The 21,487-nt window shown below is 35.3% G+C and overlaps 1 protein-coding gene across 1 annotated transcript in view; it reads left to right on the plus strand.

The window, feature by feature from the left end:
• Nucleotides 1-8,536: 8,536 nt before the first annotated feature.
• The window catches only part of LOC120070894 (protein PIR), a 90,310-nt gene continuing 77,359 nt past the window's right edge, over nt 8,537-21,487 (plus strand). Inside the window, exons 1-4 of the mRNA XM_039022792.1 lie at nt 8,537-8,769; nt 8,981-9,053; nt 10,266-10,330; nt 14,548-14,625. Of these exons, the coding sequence (XP_038878720.1) occupies nt 8,716-8,769; nt 8,981-9,053; nt 10,266-10,330; nt 14,548-14,625 (270 nt within the window). The 5' untranslated portion in view covers nt 8,537-8,715. The remainder of the gene's footprint in view (nt 8,770-8,980; nt 9,054-10,265; nt 10,331-14,547; nt 14,626-21,487) is intronic.

The following is a 21,487-nucleotide window of genomic DNA, read 5'->3' on the forward strand; positions in this document are numbered from 1 at the left end:
AGGATTTGATTCATGGAGATTATGAATCAGAATTGTTCATTAAAGGATCAGTAGGAACTTAAGGAACAAGATGTATTCATAAGGGTAAAACTGTATTTTTGACCTAGCTGTGATTACGAACAACCTGTGAAGGATCAACTTACTGATTATGGTTATTAAGTGGACATAATATATCTACAATGAGGGGAGTTCAACTATGGGCTATAGTGGAGTGTCCCGTTAGTTAAAGAATGGGAGTTAGATCGGACTAATGAGTTTAACCGATTAATCTCGAATCGTTGGAGCCCATGATTTGTAGATCTGCAAGGTCCCCCTACTAGCTCGTAAATGGATAAGGTTTAGAGCAGCTTGAGAAATGAATTTGAAACGTTCAAATTATACGGAACAGAAAAATATATATTTAAATATGATTTAAATATATGAAGATGATTATTGTGCAAAAATTAATTTAATATTTGATATTAATTTTATTATTATTTTGAAATTAATTTATGAAATTAATTTTAGAAAATCATTTTTCAATTTTATTAATCAAAATGGTTTTGAAATCATTTTGTGTTTTAAAAGAAAAATGAAAATCGGATTTTGCATGTTGTACAAAATGGAGAATGCATTTTTTTCCATTATTTTCATCTTCATGTTCACACAAAAGCCAAAAAAAATTCTTCATTTATTCTCCAAGCATGAGCTACAAGCCATGCATTTCACTTCTTTGCATGTTCATCTGCAATATATAAAGAAGTTTGGAGTCAATTGAGAAGAACGAATGCAGAAATTTTGAGAGAAAATCTCTGTGAGAAGAAAAAGGTTCTTCCATCCGGCTGTTGTGTGTTCTTCACTGTTCTTCACCATTTCAAGTTGTTCTTGAGTCCTACAACTATGTCTAAAGCTCCAAGAGGATAGTAGGGAAGACTTTGAGGTGGTTCACGGTGATCTCTGGTGAAGACTACTGCTGTACATTCAGATTCTTGGAGAGTTTTCAAAGGTATGATCTTAAAACCCTCTTTTTAGAAAAACATGCTTTAGTTTTTGCCAAAATTAGTGAATTAAAAATGCTTATGAATCCTTGATACTTCCGCTGCGTGAACATGGAGACCAAACATGAATAACATGGCACATAGACAACACGAATGGTGATATATGGTCTTTGGGACACCAAGCAATAGACATCTATTTTCTATTATAATATTCATAATACTCCCATTTAGATGCACATGTATATATGAATATGTCTTGTTAAAACCTTAGGAAAAACTCAATGTGAAAAACCCTAATGAAGAAACAAGAGTACATATTTCGTATAATTCATATTCCTAAAAATACAATATATTTACTCTCCCTCATGAAAATATTACTTAAGATTTTTGAGTCGTCGCATTCCAATATTGTGCACCAATGTTTCAAAAGTTGTGGTTGACAATGCTTTTATAAATAAGTATGCCAGGTTATCCTTCAAACAATTTGTTGTATAGTGGTGTCATTATTTTCTTCAAGATCATGAGTGTAAAAAAGTTTTGGTGAAATATGATTTGTTCTATCTCCTTTAATATATCCTCATTTGATTTGGGCTATGCAAATTGTGTTGTCTTCGTATAATATTGTTGGAAGGTTTTAATTAGAAGTCAAGTCTCACGTTTCACGAACGTGTTGAGTCATTGACCTTAGCCATATACATTTTTACTAGCCTCATGAATTGCAAAAATTTCAACATGATTTGAAGAAGTGGCCATTATAGTCTGTTTCATTGATTGCCATGATATAGCAGTTCCTCCACATATGAACAAATGACCTGTTTGAGATCTAGCTTTGTGTGGATCAGATAAATATCCAAAATTTGCATAACCAACTAGATCAAAATTTTATTTATTTGAATAAAACAAACGCATATTAATTGTTCCTCGAAGATAACGGAGTATATGCTTAATTCCATTCAAATGTATTTTTGTAGGAGAAGAACTATATCTAGCTAATAAATTTACTGAAAATACAATATTTGGTCTCGTATTATTAACAAGATACATAAGTGCACTAATTGTACTAAGATATGGTACTTCAGGACCAAGAAGTTTTTCATTATCTTCTCGAGGTCGAAATATATCTTTCTTTATATCCAATCAACGGACTTCCAGTATAATATTTAATGGACGTGCTTTGTCCATGTAAAATATTTTCAAAATTTTTCCTGTATAAGTTGATTGACGAATAAATACTTAATCTGCTAAATGCTCAATTTGCAAACCAAGGTAAAATTTTGTTTTTCCGAGATCTTCCATTTCAAATTCTTTCTCAAGATATTCTATTGCCTTTGAAAGCTCTTCAGGAGTTCCAATTATATTCAAGTCATCAACATATACAGTTATAATAGAAAATTCTGAAAACACACGGATATATTTGATTATTTTGATATCCTTCTTTCAATAAATATCCACTCAGGCGATTGTACCACATCCGTCCTGATTGTTTCAATCCGTATAGTGATCTCTATAACTTTATTGAATACCATTCTTGGGAATTTGATGTATATGTTCCAGGTACCTTAAATCCATATAGGATTCTCATATAAATATCATTATCAAGAGATCCATATAAATATATTGTGACTACATCCATAAGATGCATATCTAGACTTTTGTATACAATTAAGTCAATTAAATATCTTAATGTAATTGCATCCACCATCAAAGAATACGTCTCCTCAAAATCATTACCAGGTCTTTGTGAAAAACCTTGTGCAATTAGTCTTGCTTTATATCTTGCAACCTCATTATTTTCATTTTTTTTCCTCACAAATACCCATTTGTATCCCACAAGTTTAACATCTTCTGGTGTTTAGACTATAGGTCCAAAAACCTGACGTTTTGAAAGTGAGTTTAATTCTGCCTTGATTGCTTCTTTCTACTAAAGCCAATCTTTTCTATGTCGACATTCTTCGACATATTTTAGTTCAGGGTCCTCATTTTCAGATATAATATCAAAAGCAACATTATATGCAAAAATGTTTTCAATAATTACATTAGTTCGATTCCATCTTTTTCCTGTCATGACATAGTTTATTGAATCTCATATTATCTTTAGGTATTCCATCTTCCTCACTAGTCATGTCGATGATTTCTTTATATGTCGAGGATTTCTTTATGGGTATTTACATCCTCAACCAAGTTTTTTCACTATTAATTATTTTCATTTTTGAGGATTTTTATCTTTGGAACCCATTAGTCTACCATGCTTCTGGCGTGTTTCAGACTCATTAGGGACAACTTGTTGTGTTGGGGTATCAATTTTTTATGGAACATTTGCAATTGGTATATGTGACTTAGTTACTTTCTTTGCATCTATAAATACATCTGGTAATTGATTTGTTATATTTTACAAATGAATTATTTTATAAACTTCAAGTTCACATTGATCCGTACGGGGATCTAAATGAGACAATAATGATGAATTCCATGTAATTCTTTTTCCAGCTTCTTAATTCCTCCCCTAATGTTGGAAAATTTGTCTCATTAAAATGGCAATTAGTAAATTGTATAGTAAATATATCATCTATCAGGAGGCTCAAAATAATTGATGGGGAATCATATCCAACATATATTCCTAACCTCATTTGAGAACCCATATTAGTGCATTGTGATGGAGCAATTGGAACATATACTGCTCATCCAAAAATTCTCATATGGGAAATATTTGGCTCATGACCATAAGCTAATTGTAATGGCGAGTACTTATGATAAGCTACTAGCCTAATGCGTACAAGTGACGCTGCATGCAAAATAGCTTGTCCCTATAGAGATGAAGGAAGCTTAACTCTCATAAGTCGTCTTGCAATTAATTGCAAATGTTTTATAAATGATTCTGCTAAACCATTTTGTGTATGAGCATGAGCTACAGGATGTCCAACACTTATCCCAATTGACATACAATAATATCAAAAGCTTGGGATGTAAATTCACCAGTATTATCAAGACGAATGGTCTTAATTGTATAATAAAAAAAATTGTGCTCTTAACTTAATCATTTGAGCAAGTAATCTTGCAAATGCAAGATTTCAACTTGGTAATAAACATACGTGTGATCATCTGCTGGATGCATCTATTAATACCATAAAATATCTAAATGGTCTACTTGATGGGTTAATGGGTTCATATATATCACCATGAATTTGTTCTAAAAATGTGGGTGATTCAGCCCCCACTTTAGATGGTGATGGTTTAATTATCAATTTTTCTTGAGAGCAAGCATCACATAATAATTCATTAGATTGAACAATCTTCTAGTTCTTTAATGGGTGTTCATTTGAATTTTCAATAATTCTCCTTATCATTATAGATCCTGGATGACCCAATCAGTCATGCCAAATTGTACATATATATGGATTCATGAACTTCAGGTTCATTGTTGCATATGTTTCAATTACTCATATATGAGTATAATACAATCCAAAAGATAAAACAGACAACTATTTTAATATACGTTTTTCATTTGAGACAGTGGATATGATATATAGATATTCTATATTATTCTTACTATTAGTCTCAATATGATAACCATTGCAACGTATATCTTTAAAACTTAGAAGATTTCTCTTTGATTGACTAGAGAACAATGCATTGTTAATTGTAAATTTTGTTCCTCTAGGCAAAATAATATTTGTTTTTCCAAGACCTTTAATCAAGTTTGTAGAACCTGATATTGTATCTGCTTCTGCTTTCAGCATTGTCAATTTGAGAAAGTATTTTTTATTTATAAGTATCGTATGTGCTGTTGCACTGTCTTCCAAACATAGATTTTCTTTGCTCATTTTTTGAAACACCCAACATATAAAAATGATCCATGTTTCTTCATTAGAAGAAAATAATTACAATAAAAAAAAAAACGACACTTAAAATGATGGAACTCGAGACATACGCAGCGGAATTGGGATCTAATTACACTCTAATTGCTCTTAACTTAAAGGAAAAAACATGCAATTTGAAGGGGGAAAAAACAATAATTAACTTACTTTTGAAGTTCCCGAAAACCGCTTCCCCTTGCTGAATCTTGACTCGAACTCTTTCGGATCACCACTAGAGTTGACCTACTATCCTCTAGACTCAGAACCGAGTTGTGGGACCCGGTGGATGAAGAAAACCGAGAGAGAGAAAAAAGACAGAAAATAAGATGAAATTTTGTGGTTTGGGTTTTCCTTTTTTTAGCCCAAATTTTTAGAAAACAATTTTCAAAAATGGCAACAGTTTTTCAACTAAATTGAAAAGCCCAATTTATAGAAAAAAAGGCATGCAACAATTGCATGAACCAAATCCATAAAAACCCAATACCTATAATCCATTATCTTAGTAGGCTTAATGTCTCCACTGTAAGCCAACACCTAACCCACTATTTTGTTAGAGGAATTATCCAACAAAAGTTTGGATTTTCCCACTAACTATAGTCAAAGGGCAAAATAGTCATTGACTTTGACCAAAAAGTCAACATTTTGACTTTTTATGATTTTTTCCATGTTGGCTAATTTTGACCTCCCGAGCATAAATCCGCATTCATTTTCTCGAAATTCAAATCACATTTGAATATAAGGTTAGTCAAAGTTTGACTTGTCAAAGTCAAAAAGTCAACTCTTTGACTTTTTACATCTTTGACCATTTCCATCATTTTCGAGCTTCCGAAAATGAATGTATTCATATTCTTGATATTTAAATCACATTTAAATATTAAAGTTGTATTTCTAAACTGAAAAACCCGACCACTATATCACATATACTTGTCGATTTCTCTCTCTTCACCTAATTCGAACAATTCGAATTATTCTATCATACCGTTCTAAGTTTATTCCATATGAGCTAGTAGGGGAACCTAATGGACCTATAGATCATGGGCTCCAACGATCTGAGATTAGCTGGCTAAACTCTTTAGACGAGCTAATCAACATTCATTAACTAACGCGGTCATTTCAACTAGAGTCCCGTAGTTGCACTCCCACTCACTATAGATATATTTGTGTCCATTGATATAAACCATTGATTAGTAAGCTAATCTTTCACAGGTTGTTCTTAATCTCGGCTAGGTCATAAAAACTGTTTTATCCCCAATACTACATCTTGTTCCTTAAGTTCTACTGATCCTCTAATGAACAATTGGTTTAAGGTCCAACCTATAAACCGAATCCCTCTCGAGCCAAGGAGAGGGTGAGGCCCCTTGTTCAAGACCTGAGTTCAATACTAAAAGGAACAACCTATCTACTATCCCTATAACGGGTAGGAGTGAATTCCGTCTTGCACCCTATGTTCCCAGCTATTCACCCGATCTTACCCCTGAAATGGGAGGCTTATTGGGCCAGCGATATTGAGTTGCCCTCACCTATGTAGATCTAAGGATAATTCCGAGTGAACAAGAGTTCATAGTTAGCTCAGGATTAAGATTAAGTTACCTAGGCCATCAATTAAAGAAATAGTCAGTTTTATACATAAAACGGCATTTAGAACGTAAAAAGTGACTATTTCATGGTTCAGTCTTATGTAAACTCTTTATATAGGATGTCCCCACTCACGTATCTCTATATGAACGATTCAAGATCACATCGTTTGTACTAACTACAAAGTGGGCCGTATCCATAGTGTCCCCAGAATAAGGCGCCCAACCTTATTCATATACTATAGACCATTTTGGCTATATATTTGAGCTTGATCCACATTTATGTCACTACATAAGTTCAAATTACATTAAATAGCCTCGGGACCTTAGTTTATTGGATTCAAGATTACAATTTCAATAACAACTTTATGGAAAAACAAAATCGAATATGTTTATTAATTTACAAACTACGAGTTTTGGGACATTAAATCCAACAAAAATATACAAAGTTACTAAAAAAAAACATGAAGATAGATAAAAGAAAACAATAACATTAAGTCTAGATATTCTCAAAGTCAAAAGAAACACTTGATGTGCCACCAACCGTGCCAATATTCTCTTCAGGAGATTCAAATAAATCTGCCATATCCAAAATTGTCATATGAGATGGGCTAAATATGTCACTATCTTGGTATGGTTTGATAGAGATTAGCTAAGTGTTTTGATGTACGATAGGTACGTGACCAATGCCCAGTCATTCCACATCGGAAGCACTTATTTTCAACACTCTTTGAACTTTTATCTTGTGGGGCTTTCCTTTTGTGATTATCATTTTGTGTGGTTCTTTTAAAATTTAAATGATTAGATCGACCACCACGAAAATAATAATAATTTTTTCCTTTGCCACGGTCACGACCTCGACCGCAACCACAACCTCGACACAATTAATTAAAATTCATATAATTCACTTCAGGGAATGGTGTTGTTTCAGTTGGTCGAGATTCATGATTCTTCATCAATAACTCGTTATTTTGTTTGACCACGAGAAGACATAAAATTAATTCATAATACTGTTTAAAACATTTCTCCCAATATTGCTGCTACAGGAGTATATTCGAGACATGAAGTGTAGAAAATGTATTATCTAATATATCAGCATCAACAATTTTCTCTTCACATAACAACAATCTTGAACTGATTTTAAATAATGCGGAGTTGTAATCACTTACTGATTTGAAATTTTGTAGCCTCAAGTGCATCCACTCATAACGAGCTTTAGGAAGAATAACTGTTATTTGATAATCATACCTTTCTTTTAAATTTTTCCATAAGATACGAGGATCTTTTATTGTAGGATACTCTATTTTCAATCCCTCATGGATATGATGACGAAGGAAAATCATAACTTTTGCTTTGTCCTGACTGAATGTCATATTTCATTCTTTAATAATCTCCACAAGATTCATAGCATCTAGGTGGATTTTTGTGTCAAGTACCCATGACAAATAATTATTGTCGTTAATATCAAAGATGATAATTTTTAATTATGTGAGATTTGTCATGGCAGCACTATCATAAAATATTGTATTTATGTTAGAAATTTAATTGATATTGAACATGCAAAATAACATTAAATTTATTAATTATAACGAAGAGGAAAAATCCGACATACCTTTAGGACCTACCTTTAGAAGAAAACGACAGGAGTTCGTGTTATGAAAATTGAGGAGCACAACGGGAATACATATATGAAAAATATAATATAATAATAATAAATAAATAAAAACTAAAATTATAAAATAAAATAATTAAAATATATAATAACCAAAATCATAAAATTGGATAATATGGAAATTGGTGGAATTGGAATTCTCACCAATGTTGGTGTGTTCTTAAGATCCACCAAATGTCAGTATTTATAGGCAAAGTGACAAGTGCATGTGGAATTACATGGACAACAAACATGAATGGTAACACATGACTTTGAGACACTAAGTAATGGACCTCCATTTTCTATTATAATATTCATAATACTAACAACACATTTTTATTTTAAAAATTTAGTAAAAAATTCAACCATTTTAAAAATTGGGTAAAAAATTCAACCATTATACTTAAAATGCAAATTATTATAAAAAATCTAATTGAAATAGATTTAATTTTCGACGACTACATCAAGCACAATTTCCATTTCTGCCTACCGCACTCACTCAACTGAAATTTTGGAGTAAAAACAAAGAAACCAACAGCGAAACGAGACGAAGAAGAAAGTGAGTTTACCGAAGCAGAACGGTTTCGACCGAGATTCTATGCTATACATATGATCTTAAACGCGACCGCTTTCTAGATCTCTCTTTGTTTTACTCCTTAATGGCTGTTCCCGTCGAAGAAGCCATTGCTGCGTTGTCCACATTCTCCCTTGAGGTAATGCTTCACCACTTTCAGAAACCACCATTTGTTTATTTTTGGCGGTCATTTGACTTTCGATGCTCTACTAATCCATTTCGTGAGACTTATTTCAGTTGTTTAGCTTTAAATTTAGTATGTTTTGGTCAGAAATGAGAATTCTGTCATGGGTTTTACTTCTGAACTTTGAATGCTTGCATTTCTTAGTTTCCGACTTCAATTGATGTAGGATGATCAGCCAGAGTTGCAAGGACCGGGTGTTTGGGTGTCAACTGAGAGAGGCGCAACTGAGAGTCCAATAGGTATCCATTTTCTAGAGTTGTATATGGACATTGAGCATCTAGATTTAGTACGGCTATGATTTTCGCATTGACAAGAATTCCTACTTTTGAATTGAACTTTTTCTATTCTTCAAATGCGGGACGATTGTTTTAGAAACTTTTTAGTCGAACAGAATAGAGGATTTATGCCGATGGTATTTTCAATGACAATTACTAAGTATGGATTGAGAGTAAAGCTGGAATCAACGAAATATCAGAATCAATGAAACTCAAAGGGAGAACTTGCTCGTCTATTGACTCTATCTCGAACTAAGACAATGAAATTTGGAAAACCGACATTAGGAACCATTTATTGTAGACGAATCTTGAAACTGGGTCTGGGGCAGGGCATTCTTAACATTGTGAGAGATGGATGATCTAGACAACAATGGACATGAATAATAGAAACAAACCCAGAACACAATAACTTTTGGTACTCGATGATCAAAAGTATAAAGTCCTCCATATTCATGTCCTCTCCCAATATTCTTCCTCATGTCATAATCTTGAAGCAATCAATAGTCTGTATAGATTGAGATATAAAAATTAAGGCCACGAGTGAGTCTACTAACAAATATCAAGTTAAAAGAGAATTGAAGTAAATGTACAACACATGAAGAGGAAAGAGATGAGGGGTGAGGTTTACTATGCCAAATCCAAGAACATTATATTTTGATTCATTTGCTAAAGTAACATTGGCAAGGGATTGTAGGTGATAAAAGGGTGGAAATAAATTGGAATTACCTGTCATATAATCAGTAGCACTAGAGTCTCTGAATCATTAGGTAGATGAAGAAAAAAGACAACAATTTATGTTACTTGAATCAACAATCATTGTAATAGGCGTACACAGATGATGAAGATGCTTTTGATGATTTTAATACTGTTGAAATTTATCAAACTCGACTACAAAATTAACAAATGACTTCTTAGATGAACCATGGATGGATGAAGTCCTCGATTGAGCCACATTAGATATTATTGTTACTCGTAATGATCCACAAAGCTCACACTTTTAGTTAATTTTTAATTTTTGTGATTTTTTTTATTCGAGTTTACAGTTAGAAGATCTCTCATTCTCCTTTTGTTCTAAATATTCATTTTTTATAATATGTTTTGTGTTTTTCTGTAAAGGCATTTCTGAATATAAGATGATTCATTATTTGCATAACTGATATAGAATAATTGTTGTAGAGTATAGCGATGTTTCCGCGTATCGCCTATCCCTAGCAGAAGACACCAAAGCTCTCAATCAGTTGGTATGCTGGTTTACTATCCATGTCAAGTATTTAAAGTTTATTCTTTTATCTAAGAACAAAAATTACTTTCTTTTATCTATGAACAAAAACTTTTATGTGGAGCTTTTCATTTATTGAGGAGAGTTATTCTGATTCTTTGGTTCCCATGGATGGCCTTTCCAAGAGGCCTTTATTTTGGTTTTGTTAGTCAAGTGCTTGTGGAGGATGTCCTAGAATATTTAAGCGAGTCTCAAGCGTTTAAGAAGTCTCATTCATTGCTATGTGAACATTCACATGCAAATTTAATTCAAGCTTCAGTGGATGATGGAGATGAAGTTTTAAATGAGACCTTTCTCAGTGGTTGTAACTTTGTTTTAGAAAATCTGCTTACTGATTATCAAAATTATAGAGAAGATGAAAACTTCTTTGGAGATGGTTTTTGTTCTTTGATTGATGATGAGCAATCCGATCTGTAGGAATCCTCTTCCTTCGGTTCATCCCTCTTTTAAGCTATTGTTTTGGACCCAATGCCTTCTTCAGGTCTCTTAAGCCAAGTTCATCGTTCTGCTTTCATTCTCCTTTTGCTAAAGGAGTTCTATTTCAATTTGATGCAGAATCCGGGTTTTTTTATTTTTATTTTTTAATCTTTTTAAATTTTTAAATTTTTTTACTTTATCTTTATATATATATACACACACGCACGCACGCACACACATATAATTTGTCTTAAAAAAATTATCATGGGATAAAGCCTAAACGACTAAAACATTAGTTCTGATTTTCTGAGGGGTTCTAGTGGCAACTTCCTGTTTTTCGGCTGCCAATTCATTTTATAGTTGGAGTTCCCTTTTGATAGCTTCGATGGTGGTCTTTCTGCTTTTGGTTGTTTCTTTTCTTCAGTTTGGTGGTCTCTCTGCTTTCGTTTTTTCCTTCATTTTGGTGGTCTTTCTGCTTTCGGTTGTTTTTTTCCTTCGGTTTGGTGATATTTCTGCCTTTGTTTTTTTTTTTTTTTCCTTCAGTTTGATGGTTTTTCATTGGACATTCTTTGGGGTTGTTGGTTGGCTATGGTGCTTGGTTGCTTGTTCCCTGCGGCTGTGGCTATCCTTGTGGATATTTTTTCTTTCATTTTTTGGGGTCTTTGTTTGCTTGGGCCCTTTTGTTCTTGGAGAGCCTGTTTTGCTTTCTTTTGAGATTTCGCCAGTGTTTGTTGTTTTGGTTGGCTAGGTATTTTGTTCTTTTGACTCCCCATAAAGTTTGTATCCTTGAGCTTTTTATATTTTTTCATCAATTGAATTTGCTTCTTGTTCAAAAGATTATTTTCTTTTTTCTTTTCATATTTTAAAATATGAAACAAAAGTTAAAACTTGATAATTTATAACACAATAGCCTTTTTCTTTTCTATGAACATTCAGTGGCTCTTTGATTTCATGAGTTTTCTTCTGAGATTATTGTGTTTGATTCTCCACGGGGCACTTTGTTCTTCATTGTTTATTTGGTTTATTGTAATTTTGGGAGTTCCTTTCTTTTTGGTTTGTTTGCATGAAGATACAGCCACTGTTAGACAGGAGATGGTCGATTGTTGTGCTTAGGTTGTACCACTACTTGACAATAAATTTTGGAATAGACATACATGTTGAGGGTTTAGTCATTTTGGACGAGATGGGTGCAATCATACCATCATAATGCACCAGATCCCATCTTTTTGGCCGAGAGAGAACATTGGATCAAATTACATCTGGGTTTTGACTCCCGAGAGCAGTTTGATCTTTCCATCTATGCAATATTCCTTGTCCCAAAAGTAAAAGAAAAAAAAAAAACTTACAAATAAACAAATGGCAGCTTATAAAAGTATTGGCATCTTAAAAGGTATGCTCGATTCTCTATCCTTTCTACTCCTCTTCCTCACCTTCCTCCAGCTAGCCTCCCCTTTGAAGTGGTTTGAGTTTGCTAATGATGAGCTTCTGCAGCAGCCCCTTTGGAGGTTTAAAAAACAAGCTAGGGATTCTTCAGTCTCCAACTCTTCTGACCAAATTCAAGTCATGCTCTGGGTGGTGGTTTTATTTTATTTTATTTTTGTGTGTGTGGATAAGAAACATTTATTGATTTAATGAAAGAGGGGAAACCCCAAAAGCCAAAAGGCAATCACAAGAAGCACTTCCAATTGGAGACTAAATAAGACAGGCTAAAAAGATTAAAAGGTTGGTTATCCTTGCACCCACAAAAAGCAATAGAAATGCCAAAATATTAAAAATACTGTTTGAGCATGGCAGAGAACCAACCAAAAGCCGTCAAGACGATATGCTAAAAATGGGAAGCAAAAGGGCAATCACAAAAAGGTGATCTTAAGATTCACAATTACACCGACACATAGAACACCAAGAAGGCGAGAGAGACATATAAGGCATATGACACTGAAGACGATCGTCAATCAACAGTATTAATCGCGCCCAAAGGAAAATTTTAATCTTCTTGGGATGGAAATCTTTCCAAATAACAAAATTAAGGTCTCGTATTGGGGCTTAGCCTCCCCAATCAAAACATCAAGGAGGGATTTAACAGAGAAGGACAAAGAGGCGTCCAATGACGAGGACCAAGAATCAGGTAAGGAGCACAACCTGATTGATGATAAAATATGGGACAAAGAAGCCATTCAACAGTCTCCAAATCATTAAGGTTGCAGCGAAGACACAAATTCCAAGCCTCTGTTTTAGCAGCCCAAGCATTTGCCACTGAAAAATCAGGTTGAAGTGCAAGATGAAATAAATGAGGAAAAACATTGCAAAGGATTCCACATTCCAACCAAGGGACCTATTACCAACATGAATCCGAATGCGAGAGACAATCAAATCAATAGTTAGAGAAATAAAATGCCAAGAAACCTAGTAGATCCACCCTGAACAACAGGCCAGACACCAAGAGATGGGTAGTACTTTGCCACAATAAATGTCTTTCAGATTTCTGTTAAGCTCCATTATGCTTGTTTCAATTTGGCTCGGCTCAAATTTTCTTTTTGGTGTTCCCTTTACAAGAATTTTAATGGTTTTCAATGCTTTCATCTTTCTTTTGTAATTGTTTGTTTTGACTTTCGGTTTTTCAGTTCTATTTATCTATTTATTTCTTGGTTTGTCTACTCTTTGTTCTATGTATCATTGTATTTTGAGTATTACTCTCTTTTCATTCCCTTGATGAAAACTGTCGTATCCTTTTCAAAAAAAAGTTCATATGGATTTGACTTGCTTCAATAGAAATATTAAATTCGTTTTAGGAAATGTCCAACTTGTCTTGTCTCTCAGAGGGTAAATTTAAGATATGGGATAGAGCATGCCACTTCTTTATTATTATTTTTTTTATTTTATTATTTTTGGGATAAGAATCAAGAATTTGTATTAATCACAAAAAGAACAACCTAATAGCTGGGAGAAAAAAAACCCCACCCAAGGATTTACAAAAATGCTTTGCATTCTAAAGATATAATTATAAGACTATAATTACAAAATAATTTCTTGTGGTTTGAAGTTGAACAACACCAAGAAGCCACATAATGTAACATTAACCCAAAAAGGTGATTCTTTTCAAATGAGCCAAAGGAGAGTCTAGTTGTACAATACTAAAAAATCATAGTTTTTCCCCCAAAATCTTTTACTCCTCAAATATTGGTCATCGAATCTGTCTTAAGAGGTAAGCACATCGAGAGGCTAAACTCCTTCAACATCCTGTTCTACATTCTATTAAAAAATGGGCAATGAAGAAGGAGATAATTTAGGAACTCCTAACTCCTCAAGGACAAGCTACTACACATTGAGGGGGAGGGAGCACTACTTCCAAAATCAGAACATATATACATGCATGCATGCATACATAGATAGATAGATACATACATATATATATATATTTCTGGATAAGAAACCGAGCATATAAATTCAAATGACTTTGTCTTTCTAGCTTAGTCCTTATGTCATTGCTTTTGTATTTTTCTTGTATTTTTGTTTTTATTACCTTTTGTTTCCTTGTATTTTGAGGATTAGCCTCTTTTCATTTCTTCAGTGAAGTTTAGTTTAAAGAAAAAAAAAAGATAAGACGCCAAGCATTTTTTTTTTTGGGAAAATGAAACGAGTCTCTTCAAGCATATTGGAACAATCTTTACATTGAATCGAGTAACTTCTTGTTGACGATATGTCTTAATCTATTTAAGATGTTTCCAATCAAGCTGTTTGCTGATATTACTTACTCATTTGCAGAATGCTCTTATTCATGAGGGTAAAGAGATGGCATCGGTGCTTTATACATATCGAAGCTGTGTTAAAGCACTTCCACAGGTTAAAATGCTTTATGAAAGTATTTGATACTGCCTATTGCACATGTAATCTTATTACTACAGTTCATGGATTTGATTTTCTTGATAGGGAACATCTTTATTTGTAAGCATCATGGAACAAAAACTCGATCATATTATGTGAAGATGTGTAGAGTTCACCGGTCCATATGTATGTGATAAGTTAATATCTGTATGGCATTGGTAATGTGTTATTGCAGAAAACTTGTAGGCTAGGTAACATTTTTTTCTTCTTCTTTCTACAAGTGTAACAACCTTTTTTTCTTTTATAAGAACAACTGCTTTCATTGAGAAAGAAAATGGAAGAATACAGCGGCGATAAAAAACAAGCACACCAAAGAAAAACCCCAACGAAAGGAAGGGGTTCCAGCTAAGTAAAATGTTACCAATAGAATAGTTACATAACAACTTCAAACCCAAAGCCCAAAGGGACACATGAAATCTCACCAAAGACCACACCTCACAAGGTTCCCTGTCCCTCCCTCCAAACACTCTATCATTCCTTTCCCCCCAAATATCCCAAACAACCGACACCCCAGCAAGCCACAAAAAATGGCTTCTCTTTCAGAAAGGTGGATGGAGAAGGAACTCCTCGATCATCATACGAATGTCTCCCTGACCAGCAATGCTCACATCGAACTCCTGCAAAAAGAAACTCCATATAGTCCTCGCATACTGGCAGTCCCAAAGGATATGATCCAGATCTTCTTCCATCTTCCGACAAAGGATACAACAGAAAGGTCCCACCAGTGAAGTTCTTCTCCTAACAAGCCTATCGAAAGTGTTTACACGACCAAGCAAGACTTAACAAATAAAGAACCTGACTTTCTTAGGTATCTTAATCCTCCAAATCACTTTGAACACACACCTCTAAGGGAGAGGGATCCAATAACATCCTGAAGAAAGACTTACAAGAAAATCCCTCATTAGGATTCAAACTCCAAGTACGAACATCCCATCTCCCCTCCCTAAATATGCACCCTTCTAGAAGAGAAAGAAGAGAGGCAACCTCCACTGTTTCCCTATTGGACAAATGACGGCGAAACCCAAAAGAAAAAGACACAGAGTTCTCATACCAAATCAAGAAATCTGAGACTGTTCGGTTTTTAAAGGCAGATAAATGATAAAGATGCGGAAAGACAGAAGAGAGAGCAATTTCCCCCACCCACTAGTCTTCCCAAAAGTACGTTTCCTTACCATCCCCCACAACACACCAAACAAAAAGAGAACAAGTAGGAAGCTCGATCGAAATATCTTTCCAAGGATTCTGATGTGTGCCGTTAACCCCTTTCTCCACCTAATCAAAAGGATGGTTACCGTGCTTGCTCACAATGATCCTACGCCATAAAGCCTCGGGCTCAAGGGCGAAGCGCCAAAACCACTTAGCCAACAGAGCTCTATTGCGAGTCCTTAAATTACCAATCTCCAAACCCCCCTGATGCACAGGATGCCCAATCGCCTCCTAGCTCACCAAGTGAGAACCCTTCCCTTCATCCACACCTTCCCAAAACAAGTCCCTCATTAATTTTTTTAAGCCCTTGCAAATTGAACTAGGTGCTCGGAAAAGGGAAAAGTAATACACAAGAATACCACTTAACACCGATCTGATCAACATTAACCTACCTGCTTTGGAGAAGAAACTTTTCTTCCATGTAGAAAGCCTCTTTCGGATCTTCTCAGTAATGGGATCCCAAAACGACATAGCCCTCGGATTACCTCCCGGGGGAGTCCAAGGTAAGAAGAGGGAAAAAAACCAACCTCACACCCGAACTCTCCATCTTCTCCTGGTCATTGTTAATCCCCAGAATTTGACACTTGCTCCTGTTAATTTTATGACCAGACATGGCTTCAAAGAATTCCACCAAATGATTAAGGATTAAGAAGGAATCTTCTTTCTCGGAGCAGAACAGAATCGTGTCATCCCCAAATTGGAGGTGCAATAAGGCCACTTCATTAGACCCAACCTTAAAAGGCTCTATGATGTTTCCTTCCACCCCCTTAAAAACAATTCTTGACATCAATCATATTTGTATTGTTTTTGTTTTTGGATGAGACAACAACTTTCATTGTGAATGAATGAAAGAATACAATGACATAGAAAAAGAAAAGCCCCCCTAAAAAGGAAGACCTTTAAAGGAATGCAGCTGCAGTTGTTGTTGTTGGTTTTTTCTTTTTTCTTTTCCCCTCCATCCTCTGGTTGCGCTACTGCGGGAAAAGGGCTGCAATTGTTCAAAATAGAATCTATAGAATAATTAAAAATTCTCTTCAAAACCAAAGTTCAAAGAGAAACATGAAATCTAACAAGGGAAAAACATCTAAAGGTTCCCTCTCCAAACCTCTAAACACTATTATTCCACTCTCCAAAGATCCCATAATCTAGCCCACGCATCAGGAAGCCATAAAAATTAGTCCTTTTCATGAAAAAGTAGATGAGGGAGAAGCTCTTATATCATATCTGTTAGAAGATAGAAAATAGAGAACACTAGGTTTACGTGGAAAACCCTAGAACAGGGAGAAAAAACCATGATAGAGAGTCTCTTTTATTATTTTTTAACACACTATGGAAATTACAATAGAAGTCAGATTTATAGGCTCTAGCAAGCCCTAAAATAAAAAAGGAAATAAACCTAGGGTAAAGTAAAATACTAAAATACCCTTAGGGCTATAAACTATCAATAAAACCCTTTATTTCCAACATTCCCCTTCAAGTTGCGGCGTAGATGTCAATCAGACCCAACTTACTAACACATGAATAAAAACTTTGCCAGAGTAACCCTTTGGTGAGAAAATCAACAACTTGTTGACTAGATGGAATATACGAAATACAGATACTGCAATTGTCTAGTTTCTCTTTTATAAAGTGCTTGTCAATCTCCACATGTTTCGTTCTATCACGTTGTACAGGATTATTGTCTATGCTTATAGCTGATTTATTATCACAATTGAACTTCATAGGTAGAACACTGTTTTGGTGTAGATCAAACAAAACTTTCTTCAACCAGATTTATTCACAGATTCCCAAACTCATAGCTCTGTATTCAGCTTCAACACTGCTTTTAGCAACAACACTTTGCTTCTTACTTCTCCAAGTAACTAGGTTACCCCTCACAAAAGTACAATATCCAGAGGTAGACTTTCTGTCAATAACCGATCCTGCCCAATCAGAGTCAGTATAAGCCTCAATGCATTTTCTGTCAATTTTTCTAAACATCAAACCTTTACTTGGTGAGCTTTTCAAATATCTCAGAATCCGATTCACAGCTTCCATATGTTCTTTGTAGGTTGTTTGCCTAAACTGACTAACAACACTGACAACATAGGAAATATCTGGTCTAGTGATAAGTAAATCAGCTTTCCTACTAGATGCTAATACCTCTCTTTATCAATAGAAACTTTGTCAATAGAATCTCCTCATTTCGCATTGAATTCAATAGGAATGTCAGTAGGTCTACATCCAGTCATACTTGTTTCTTTTAACAGGTCAAGAGTGTATTTCCGTTGTGAGACAACGATCCCTTCCCTTGATCTTGCCACGTCCATTCCAAGGAAATACTTTAGATTCCCTAGATCTTTGATGTCAAACTCATAAGCCATTTTCTTTTTCAGCGTGGTGATCTTAGCAGCATCATCTCTTGACAGGACAATATCATCAACACACACAATTAGAACAACAATTTTCCTAGATACTGACAACGTGTGATCAGAGTGTCCTTGAGTGAAACCTTGGGACTTAACAAAGGTAGTAAATCTATCGAACCACGCTCTCGAGGACTGTTTCAAGCCATACAAAGACTTCCTGAGTTTACAAACCTGATGATCAAACTGAGCTTCAAAACTTGGGGGGCTCATATACATCGGACCCGAACCGTGTTTAACGTCGCTATAGGGGAGAAAGTCTCAGAATAATCTATCCCATAAGTTTGAGTAAACCCTTTTGCTACAAATCTGGCCTTGTATCTGTCTAGAGTTCCATCTGATTTGTACTTCAGAGTGAACATCCACTTGCACCCAACTGTTTTATGCCTTTTAGGAAGAGCAACAAGGTCCCACATATTATTCTTTTCAAGAGCTCTCATTTCTTCAATGAAGACAGTCTTCCACTCAGGAATTTCCATAGTCATATGTATGTTTTTCGGTATTGTTACTGTATCCAGGCTGGCAATGAACGCCCCTGAACCCAAAAGACAGATTACTGTAAGACATACAACTATACATGGGGTACTTGGTGTAGGATCCGATGCCCTTTCTCAATGCAATGGGTATGTTAAGAGAGAGATCATAACTTTTTAGTTTGTCTGATTCCTCATATGTAATGGGATTTTGATTACATTTTCCAACTTGATGAAGAATCTCATCCTCTTGTGTTTCTGTTGAATTCTCATCACTGCTTGCAACCTTGTTATTTTTTGGAACTAACATATCATTCCTGTCATTCTCAGCCAAATCAACAAAATCCCTCTTAAGATTAGTTTCCCGACCTTGTTTGGAATAGCTCTCAACCCAAATGATCAGTTTTGAATCATCGAGATCATCACACTTCTTGGTCTATCACTTTCAAAAGACTCTTAAAAGAAGAAGAGATTATAGAATTTCAGAATTTGCTGATTACTATTTCCAAGAAAGAGATAAAGGATTGCCAAGATACACGTCCTTGGTCTCTTGTACCGAGTGATTCTTTCTCAGTAAAATCATTGGTCAAACATCTTTCTTTGGCTTCCCCGCTTGATAATTGCCTACAGAAAGCTTTAGGAAGTCCAACTGTCCTCAGAGAGTGAGTATTACAGTTTGGATCATGTTGTTTGGGGCACTTAATTGTTCTTTTGTTTTACAATGGAAGCTGTCTTATCACTGTTTATCTCCTAATTGATGTGTTCTATGCAAAACAGAAGGGGAAGATCTACAACATTTTTTCTTTGACTGTGCCTATGCTAACTGTTGGAGAGCTCTTTTTGAATGCTTTAATATTTCTTGGGTTTTCGATAATGAATTCAAGAATAATGTGTAGCAGATTCTTATGGGGCCAATCTTTAAGAAAACTGCAAATATGTTGTGGATTAATGCAGTAAAAGCTTTGCTCATTGAACTTTGGTTTGAAAGAAATCAAAAAGTGTTCCAAGACAAGGAAACTCCTTGGTTTGCTCGTTTTGAAGCTGCTAGGCTTTATGCTTTATTGTGGTGCTCTCTTTCTAAAACCTTTGCTGCTTACTCATTACAAGAAATAAGCTTAAATTGGAGGGCTTCATACAAGAAGATTGACAGAAGTTTGAAGTCTTTGGATTCAGATTTACAGCGTATTGTGATCTTGTTCTAGAATGTTTGTTCTTCTTCTTTGGTATTTTGTTGTAGAAGTTTTGGTTGAAAGCTGTCTTTTTGTATCTTAATTGATTCATTGTAAGGTCTATTATAGCATCGAACAATTTTTTCATTGAGTTTAGTTTGTAGGATATGATGAGGGCACTAAGGGGGTGTCAACCTAGTTAAGATGTCCGGATGCGCTTCCCGATCCTTAGATTTTACGTTTTATGCTCTTTGTACATACCTCTTGTACTTTGAGCATTAGTCTCATTTAATTATATAAATAAAAAGACTTGTTTCCTTTTCCAAAAAAAAAAATAAAAAAATTCTCAGCCAAATCAACAATATCATCCTCGACACACAAGTTAGTATTACCAGGGCCAGTAGTAGCTTGAGTTTGCATTGGTTCAGATTCATGGACCGGAACTGACGGAGTAGTAGGGGACACCATTTCCTTTATGAGATTCTCCCTGTAGTAGGTTATCCAAGGGGCTTGTTTAGTGGGTAGAACGGTGTCATGGGCACTCAGGATGGGTTCGTGAAGGAGTTTAGGAAGGTCAGCAGGGACTGAAGATGTGGACCAATTAGTCTCTTCATTAGTACTCTCCCCCTGAAGATGACTAATGGGAAAGAATGGTTTATCCTCAAGGAACGTTACATCCATGGAGATGAAATATTTCCAGGAAGAAGGGTGGAAACATTTATAACCTCGCTGGTGAAGGGGATACCCAACGAAGACACATTTATGAGCACGAGGGGCAAATTTATTTTGGTTAGGGCCATGACTATGGACAAAGGCAGTGCACCCAAAAACTCGAAGAGGAACATCAGGCATAAGCTGCTTGGTAGGGTATGACTCCTTGAGGCATTCAAGAGGGGTTTGGTGTTGGAGGACACAGGAAGGTATTCGATTAATAAGATGAGTTGCAGTCAAAACTACATCCCCCCATAAGTAAGATGGAAGTGAAGTAGATAGCATGAGAGATCATGCAATCTCAAGAAGGTGACGATTTTTTCTTTTAGCCACCTCATTCTGTTGAGGTGTATAGGCACACAAGCTTTGGTGGACAATGCCTTTAGAAGACAGAAAATCAGATTTTTCCTTTTAGCCACCCCATTTGTGTTCAAAGTTTGTTTGTGATTTTGCGTTTGACTATTCAGTGGTGCTTGTGGAAATTGAAGAAGTAATTTGGAGTGGGATCCTCTCCTCTCTCCTCTCTCCCCTCTCCCCTTCCCTCCCTCTGGCACCCTATTCCGACCTAACTCCCCACCCTCTCTCCATCTCCGACCAAGCTTTGCCTATTCCCTCCAACCTCAACCCTCACCTGCGACCCTCGGCTCATCTATCTCTCATGGCTCATCCATCGACCCTCTCCTCCAAGCCTAACTTAGCCGTCGAAGTCATCAGCTGTAAAATTAAGGACAACCACTTCTGTGCCCTCATCCAAGCTGGTTCAGTAATCATTGAAGATGTGGAAGCCAAATAGCAAATTTCCTTGTCAAAATCGCAGCTACTTTGGTTTGTGGAGAACATCTCGACCCTTTCAAAA

This window comes from Benincasa hispida, chromosome 2 (genome assembly GCF_009727055.1).
Source record: "Benincasa hispida cultivar B227 chromosome 2, ASM972705v1, whole genome shotgun sequence".
Classification (NCBI taxonomy): domain Eukaryota; kingdom Viridiplantae; phylum Streptophyta; class Magnoliopsida; order Cucurbitales; family Cucurbitaceae; genus Benincasa; species Benincasa hispida.